The sequence below is a fragment of the Myzus persicae genome, unplaced genomic scaffold (genome assembly GCF_001856785.1).
Source record: "Myzus persicae strain clone G006 unplaced genomic scaffold, MPER_G0061.0, whole genome shotgun sequence".
Classification (NCBI taxonomy): Eukaryota; Metazoa; Arthropoda; class Insecta; order Hemiptera; family Aphididae; genus Myzus; species Myzus persicae.
Genome location: NW_019104229.1, coordinates 97,926 through 107,370, shown reverse-complemented (window position 1 = coordinate 107,370; position 9,445 = coordinate 97,926). Strand labels below are relative to the sequence as shown.

The following is a 9,445-nucleotide window of genomic DNA, read 5'->3' as shown; positions in this document are numbered from 1 at the left end:
TTAGAATTTGGTAGCCTTGTTATAGTTTGGAGGTGATATGTGGAATCCGTATGTTAGTTTTCTGTCTAAAATTACACCAAAGTAGGTATTTGATGTTAGGTGACCAAGGAATACCATTACCGTTCAGTTTTTAATTACCAGCAGTTTTGGGGCGACGGTTGGTGAAAAGAAATGATGTGCTTCTTTTGGCATGCAATTCGGATGCAGCCGATTGAACAATGTTTTTTTTTTTATAGAGGATATTGGGACAATAGGTAATTTTGTATTTGGTTAAGAAGTGTACCTGCAGATTAGTCCAGTAGTTGGCCCAAAAGTTGATTATATGACGACTGACGACGCAAGATTGGGATAAAATCGGTCTGAGGTAATATAATTAAGCAAGGGAAAGTTCAATTGTCTTAGAGGATGATTTGGCTGACAACTTTGTTCTATAAATGCCGATGTGGCTATTGAGACCACATGAGTTAAATTAGTCGTTTTCACTGATCAATTTAATTTATAAATGATTTAATATGAAAAACGAGAAAGGATAATATATATTTTGGATTAAAGGGATTGGATTCTAGCAGGTATTGTAAACAAGACATCGAATCGAAGGCTATTAAATACTTAGGGGCTAAATATCAGTTGAAATAGTTCTTATTATAAGGATTTTTTTCCTGCGGATTTTTATTCTGCTTATACTGTTCTGTTGTGTTATAATTACATATATTACACACTCGTGGAGTCGGATACAGCAGCTATAGTACCTATTCATAAAAAATATTTAAATATGCAGTATTTGTCGAACAGTCAAAATACGATTGTATGAATAGATTTTGATTGACAAAGTATTAACTATACTGAAATACATGTTATGTAGGTACTATAGCCTATAGTCTATTAGTCTATAGGTTCCTAATGGCTACCTAATACTACCTATAATTTATAAAGTATGCATTGTACTATTGTAGTGATAATTAAGTATAGGTATTGTGAAGTGTCCACCATAAGAAACCTATATTAATTATTATTCAAAATAAACTCTGATGTTGCGTCAATTTTTCAAAACAAAAATTTGATACTTTACTTACATAAAAAAATTTTTTATTTAGTACTAAAATCCACTTGAGTTGCAAATTACTATTTTAGTGATGGCTACCAATACTGACTAATGAAATAGATGATAGTCGATGACCACGGTATATAATAATATGATATTTATAATTTATTACATATAAGTAAAAAAGGGCTCTGTTTTATATGATATAAAAAAGAATACAACTTCATGGAATTGTAAATTAGGCACGCCGCATGCCGCATGAAGGATTGAAAATGTACATATTATTATTTTTATAAATAAATGTAAGTGTGATTATTTATTTATCACTTGTACTCTTCTCCGTCATCCAATGTTTGTGGCAAATGACAATTTTTTGTTTCTGGTAGAATAAGTGTAACAAAAGCACCAATTATTTGCAACACACCCATTACAATGAGGGATAATTGAGAGCCCATTCCCTAATTAACATGACATTTACAATATTTAACAATTTATTTAATATATAATATTTTTTTACACAAATTATTACCACATAATTAAGGACAGGAAGACCAACAGGTCCGATCATGCCAGCTACCGAACTAACACTTATTCCCAAACCTCTAACTACAGTTGGATATAATTCTGGAGCAAATAAAGATAGAATAACATAAGACGACGAAATTCCCATTTTTCCGATACAAAACATTATCAAGGTCCACTGATCATCTAAAAAAAAATTACACTTAGATAAAATATAAAAAGTTCTGAGGTCATCCGCATAAAATAGTAACTAAGTACAGTGGGTTAATTGCAAACCTAAAATAGGAAAAGTAGCAGCTAAACAAGCGCACCCTCCAATCAGCATACTAATATGTAGTAAGCTTTTTCTGCCAAATTTCTCCATCGCAGGCCATAATACTATGTATGTGGGTAGTTCAACAGCTCCAGCCAAAAAAAAGTTTAAGTGTTCATCAGAACTTAGAGCTGGTGCATAATATGAAAGTCCAACATAAACAGTAGTGTTAACAAACCTTAGCGAAAAAAATGCATAGAGATAATGACATTTAAACATTAAACTAATCATTATAATTTATAATGACCTAATAATAAAAAAAAAATACCATATAAAAGTTATTGCTATTGTTTTTAAACGTAAATTCGGTGTCTTGAATAGATGAAACACGTTATATTTCTTGATCGTTTTACTTTTTTGATTATTAAATTCCTCTTCATACTTAATCTTATTGTCATCAAATTATAAAAGCATACTCATTATAAGTTTTTAATTTAAAAATATTGAATGTACTGTATATACCTTTAGTTGGTCCATATAATCCAAAGAAATATCTTTTCCGTTTATTTTTGCCATTTTTAATAAAATTGATTTGGCCTTTTCAAACTTTCCGCATGCCAAAAGCCATCTCGGGGATTCGGGGAAACTCCTATTATTTATAACAAAATTAATTAAATAATATACCTACATACGTTTAACTTTTAAGTGTAAAATGTTGTATGACATCTATATTATATCTACCTATATAATATGTACTTTTACTTACCACCAGTAAAGGAAATAAACAGTAAATGGTAAAGATGTAGCTAAAGCAAGTTGACGCCAATCGCGAAAAGCATACAAGACTAATGATAGAATAACCATACCGATGGAATGAGCAATGTTGGTGAGAAGAATACATGTAGTTCGATGAGCAGGGCCAACAAATTCTATAGCTATATTTAAATAATTATATGTAAAACATTTAGATTTCTGAAATGTTGTATTTGGCCTTACGGAGCACATTGGGAGTTGCTAAAATTGCTGGTACTGTAAATCCTACTCCAATTCTGAAAATCAACCACGTCCAGAAATCCTCGGCAAATGCAGTAGCTATACCAAATATACACTCGATAAATAGATAAATGAAAAACGCTGGTCGTCTCCCAAGTCTACAGTTTAAGTACAAAAACCAAAGGTAATTTAAATGCGGAGTGAGAGAAAAAGGACTTATATCACAGAATACCTACGTAAAGAAAACAATTTAAACTAACCCATCTTGAATAAATCCAAATAGCAACATACCAAATAAACCACTAAGACCAAATACTGTTAAAGCAAAAGTTGGATAAAACTGTTTTGAACATACCAAATCCCACTGAAACATAATGACAGTATAAATACCATAAAACAAAACAAAATAAGATTTATTTTATGTGTTACGTGTTAACATAATACAATCGTATATTATTAAGAGACATACTTATTACATATCTACCTAATATGGTAAATAATAAGTTATTATAATAATAAGTAAATAATAATATACTATGGGGTTTTATCATATATATTCTAGGAACCTGCATTCATGCTTCCAATATTTTCTATGTAGGTAATAGGTGTTATAGGTTTTAAGCTCTCAACAAAATAAAAGTAATTTGGAGTTATTCTTAATTTCTAGTAAATGAGTTTAGGTTAGTTTAATTGTAGTTTAGTTCAGTAAGTAAGGGAGATACAACTTATAAACACATTATTAAAACTTTGATAATCAATATAACACTTATATAGGTACAGAGACACAGAGTGATCCATTTAAATGTCTACACTCATTATTTCATAAACTTTTCTTAACTTTTTTTTTCCAATTTATGATGTATTTTCAAAAAAATTGATTCATATCATATTTTTAACGTATCATTAAAAAAAAAAGATTAATGAAAAATATTTTGATAAATTTATTTTAAACTTTCATACGTATTATAGTGTAACACATTGCAATACGTACTGCAGAATGAAATAAAATAAATTGACTAGTGTCTAGTGTGCTACATGTATAATAGAACATTTTTTAATAGTGAAAATAAAAAATAAAAATAATGAATATTTCGTTTGAAAATTCAAAAATAGCCAATTCGTAAATCTGGTTTTTAGAAAACTTTTGGTTGTAAAAAAATTTAATTAGCAAAATAGCAAAAATGGTGCATTTAACAAAAAAAGCAACAATGTATTGAAAATTTATCTAATGATTTAAACCAAAAAAAAATTCTAAGTTCACTTATTAACTTAACATGTGTCTAAATATTACTTAAATTAGTTATACTCTTTAATCTTGAATTATACAATTATAATAATTTTATACTGTGGCGCGGTATGGCGGGGTGTCTACACTCGTTGCATAACGCGCTCTAAGTGTACGTACCATCTGGTATTGCTAGCTTCCAGATTGGTAATCATAGGGGATTTTCAGCAACAAAATCCTTGGCCACACATACACAAACACGTGCTCAAACTAACCGTCTCCCCTATACATAAAGCTAAGTTGCCGTGCTTAAGATCAATAAAAAAAATATTATATATACATAATTTGATAAAATTTAGACTATACATTTAACAATATATTCACATATGCATGTTAATTCAATATTAATATTATAATTTATAATTATAGAATTATTGTCTAAAACAGTGGTGGCCAAACTACGGCACGCGGGCCGACTCCGGCCCGCCATCATTTAATATCTGGCCCCCGAAATAACTATAATATTTTATATTTAAGTAGAAAAAAAAATTTTTAATTTACTTAAAAAAAAAATACAGTATACATTCTACATATTTAATCCCGTATCGCCATACGGTAACGTTTTTGTTGTTACTATGTGTCTATGTCATTTAATAATATAAATAGCATTATCGTATTTTATCTTATTTTCGTACTATCACGATGGCTGTAGAATCTACAGTGTAGATAATATTGGTTGCGCAACGAGCACAGTAATTATTATTCGTCTGCCGCCACATCATTTTTGGAAATGTAAGCCGATATAATTTTTTTTCATTTGTAGTAATTATTAAGTTAAGTATTAAAGAAAGTCATTAAAATTATTGAGTACCCTGAAAACGTCGTTAAATATGAAATTATATATCTATGCCTAAAATTTTGATGACTAAAGTAAAAAAAATTTTTTATGGCCCGAGGTAAAAAAAGTTTGGCCACCACTGGTCTAAAATATATTAAATAGACTACACATTTTAAAATACATATATAAAAACGAGGGGGTGTACCTACAGTGTACGGCGTAATCGATGTATGACACATGCGTAGTTATTATAAACAGTAGTCACCAGAATTAATAGCCGCGGCACCCGGTAATATCGACATATTATGTAGAAGTTTAAACAGTACCGACGGAGTAGATGCAAAATCGGCAGAATCGATATACACCCCGTCCATGTTCCCATAAAAAGGTAAATTGTATAGGTACCTATAGACCTACTAAATCGGGGTTTACGAAACTAACTGAAAACGCGCTTAAAATTTACCGAAACATAAATTAATGAGCAAAAATACCTATAATGAACATGAATTACCGATTATTTAAAAATAAATAATTGTGTGTACCTATAAATAATGATTAATTTCAAACAAAAATAAATACATTTTATAAATATTGTTTAGGCCTTATCCAACCGCCTAACTGAAGTGAAAAATATATAAAATAATTTGGTCCTCCTAATTCTCATTGTGGGATTTTCTGGTTAATTAATAATTAATAATAATAAATACATACATAATATATTATATTAATAATTATTAATATTTAAATGTTTCAATCATGTGGGGGCAGTGGGGCTGTAAAAGAACTGTTTATACGTATAGACATTATAAAGCAGTCTTGTAAAGAATACTTTTGAAAAAAAGCTCAATATAATATTTTAGCACCCCCTTAATTTCATCCCTATACCTACATATGTGTTAATATATAGGTGGTTTATGTAAATATGAACTTCATTGATTTGAATCGCTACAATTTGCAGCAGTATTATATCACATTGAATAATGGCATTCGAACTTTTTACTTTATAAGACGCTGACGGAGGTAGCTCTCTATAATATGTATAGAAATATGTACCTATCCACCTCCTAGTCCCATTGGCTATTAGGTTTACGTAATATTTTCTCAAATAATATTTAATAATATAATTTTTTTTCGTAATATTTTTCATCTGGTGTGATACACTGATACGTTACCTACATAGAATCTAGGAAAAATTCTTTGGATAAAAAATCCCCGGAAAAAAATGCCCAAATTTCGCTTTGTTGAGTTTGCAAAGGTTATGTTTATAATAATTACCATTCAAATACTATACATTTTTATTATAATGTTTTTTATTTTATGCAGAACTGACCCATCATTAAAATTTTATAAATTTGTATTAATATTCATTATAATTTTTGACAGCTGTATCACCTGTATGGCTGTATCCAACATTTAGGTATGGCCTTGAAGATTTTTTTCCGATTACCAGCTACTGATACATCATACTAGTTGCTGTTTGTATTTTGCAAAAGTTATGGATTTAAAATAAAATCAATGTTCAGAGTTTAGAGAGATTCAAATTTAAATTTTAAACGTAACGTGATGATATTTAATGATAACGAATCAAAATCAAATATTCATATACCTACACGGCTACACGTTCTATTACATTATTAGATAGGTGTATATTATAAAGACATACATTTATAGAATATATTTTAATCTCCTACACTCTTTGTATAACTATAACCTGTACCGCATCGGGCCATGTGGGAGGAAGTATACAATTTATTGTTCCTCAACATTTTCAACTTTTCACTTTTTAATATTAATATTATGTAGGTAAACATTATTCATACAACAGTGATTATTATTATTGTATTGTTGTAGTATATCTATCTTTCAATTATTACATTAAAAGAGTAGGTAATGATCGAATCTCAAAAGGTTTGAAAACGCTTTGTTTATATATAAGCAGAGGGGTCTTTTAATTAGGATGTACTATTCAAAAATAATTTAATGCGCATCAATGATTAATAAAATGGGATTTTAAAATATGTACTGTGTCAATGCACCTACCTATGTTATAAATAAGGTGAAATATATTTTATAATCGGGAAAAATAAAATTCATACATTTTAAGTTCTAATTATTCAGAAATTATTTGAATAAAATTAACAGCATATTAAAAACAACTATATATATAGGTAATCGACCGCGACATAACTGAAGTAGGTACCTATACTAATATAATATTAGATAGGTGCTTCTAAATCTGAAAATAAGTAAATAATATCGCAATATACAAAGCCTATAATTTTGGATACATTGATAATTTACTATTTAACAACGATCAGCAATTTATAAAAAACTAACAATTTTTTTTCTATTAAAAGTTGATTATTTAAATTTACTTCAGTCACAATTGTAGATAAATATCGACTGTGGTCATAATCCCAGAATTTGCACGTGTTATTCATTGAATCCAAACACTGATTAATTTTAGATGTATAATTAAAATGGCTGAAAGTGAAGCATACAATTTATTTATAAAATAAAATACTAATAATAAACCAATCTAATGAACATAATGTATATAAGTACTTACTATTCATCTTTACACCAATGTTGTGGAATGGAAGCCATGAATAGTTGATTATAAGCATGAAATCCACATGGCAAAACACATGGTAAAACGATTAACCAGATTAACTGTTTTTGATACGAGCCATATTCGCCAAAGTCTATTAATATTTTATCGAAATCCATTTTTAAACAGTTTAAAAAATGACCGAAAAGACGTAGGGCCGATGCTCTAATGAAAATGCTTATATACACATTGGCGTGGTGCAAGTTAATTTAGCTCCCTCTTTTTTCTTCTTTTATAAAGCAATTATACATAGCCTATGAAGCTAGAATAAATAGGATTTTTTTATTGAACAGGTAGCTCTAATATCACTATTAATACCTTACCATTGGATAAAAAAATGTACCTTATCATTTTATATTCTGAGTGGAGCCATAAATGTATGGATTTTATAACTGAAAAAAATTCTTCAATTTTCAACTTTAATATCATTTTTAACTAGAATTTTTTTTTAGACAATCAATGTTCAAATTTAAACGGTATTTGATATTTAAACGAAAAATAATGATATCAGTTATTTTGTTGTTGGTAATTCGAAAATATTTTTGATATAGACAATGTCAGAATGACATTTTTAAAACATTAGATTCATTTTGTGCTATTGCCTATTGCCTATTTATATCTAGGTGCTCAATTTCGATGAAGAAAGTAGGGGTACTGAAGCCCCTTTATTTTATTTCATTCTTTCATATTATCTTAGGGTTGTTGATACCTGCATTGCTAATTTCAAAAGCAACCCCCAAATTGTGCCAATATTTATATCACGAAATGACACGGTCCTGTTCTACCGTTCTATGATTAGTCGGTATTGACAATTGACTCAAAAGTCAAGAGGAATAACAATAACGTATGATATAAATAATAAATATAATTAAATTAAATTAAAATGCGATGTTTTCAAAAAAAAAGAGGGGAAGTGGATGTCGCTCCACTGTACATTAAGTATCTAGAACTCTAGAAGATCTCTGCAATGGATGGAATTAAATTTGAATTCAATGATATAATATAATTGTATACGGAAAACAATTCTGAGCGGAGACAGTATGCCAGTATAGGATATTTTATATTGCTATTACTTATTATTAATACGGTAGCCGGGAAGTTGAATTAATATTATTCCTAAATTATCAGTGATGCTGAAAAAAATATTATAAATACTTATGTAAAATTGGGCTGTTTTGGAACTGAATTAGAACAAAATGACTAAAATCGTAATTTTTTTGTGTTAATAAGTAATTTCGTCTAAATTTGAACTTAAAATAACTATAAAAAAGCTGTGTTTATGTATACTTTTAGATTTTTTGGGATCAGAATTAACTACTTACATGGAACTTTGTTTTAAATGTTCAATCCTTAGCTATAAAAGTTGAACATTTAATACATTTTTAACTACAAAATAATTTTTCAATTTTCAATTTGATAAATATTGTCAAGATTTGAACTTTAAATGCTTAAAAAAAATCATGCCCATATATTTTTTATATTTTTTATAAACTCCTATTGTAACAATACATCAAGAGTCTTGTATTAAATTTTCATGCTTCTTAGCCCAACCATAAAACTATATTGACATTTATAAAAAAAAACTAGTTCAGAGTCGTTTTTGGTATGCAGTGACTTATCATTGATACATACCTGCCTATATTGTAGTGACTTACTCAATGACTGGCTCTCAAGGTTCATTATAGATACCTAATCTGTAATATAAATATGAAATATACAAAGAAAATCCCTTAATGGAGCAGCCAACAAATTTCAAACAGTTTTTTTAGAATGTGCTTGTGTTGATTTATCAAGCTATCCTTTATAGCAGCGATTCTCAACCGAGGGGTCGTCAACAATTATTTTACTGTCGTCAATCCATGAGGGGAAAAAATTGTTTCACTTAGAATCTTATTATTAATAGTAAGTGTTATAATATAAATATATATTTGGATAGTCCGATAGTCGATAAAAGCGTTCAT

At 28.7% G+C, this 9,445-nt stretch overlaps 1 protein-coding gene across 1 annotated transcript; it reads right to left on the bottom strand.

The window, feature by feature from the left end:
* Positions 1-7,898, bottom strand: LOC111040248 (carcinine transporter). The gene is made up of 10 exons (XM_022324078.1): positions 7,443-7,898; positions 7,249-7,357; positions 3,071-3,174; positions 2,814-2,968; positions 2,584-2,752; positions 2,340-2,466; positions 2,146-2,264; positions 1,841-2,055; positions 1,572-1,750; positions 1-1,500 (listed from the first exon to the last, which is right to left on the bottom strand). The coding sequence occupies exons 1-10, from the start codon at positions 7,601-7,603 to the stop codon at positions 1,366-1,368; spliced, it is 1,473 nt and encodes a 490-aa protein (XP_022179770.1). The 5' UTR covers positions 7,604-7,898; the 3' UTR covers positions 1-1,365.
* Between the last annotated feature and the right edge of the window lie 1,547 nt (positions 7,899-9,445).

Coding starts and splice junctions, on each gene's coding strand:
- LOC111040248 (XM_022324078.1), bottom strand. CDS start 7,603: ATGGATTTCGATAAAATATTAATAGACTTTGGCGAATATGGCTCGTAT. Junction 3,175..7,248: donor TATCTACAATTGTGACTGAA/GTAAATTTAAAT, acceptor ATTATGTTTCAG/TGGGATTTGGTATGTTCAAA. Junction 2,265..2,339: donor ATTATATGGACCAACTAAAG/GTATATACAGTA, acceptor GATGACAATAAG/ATTAAGTATGAAGAGGAATT.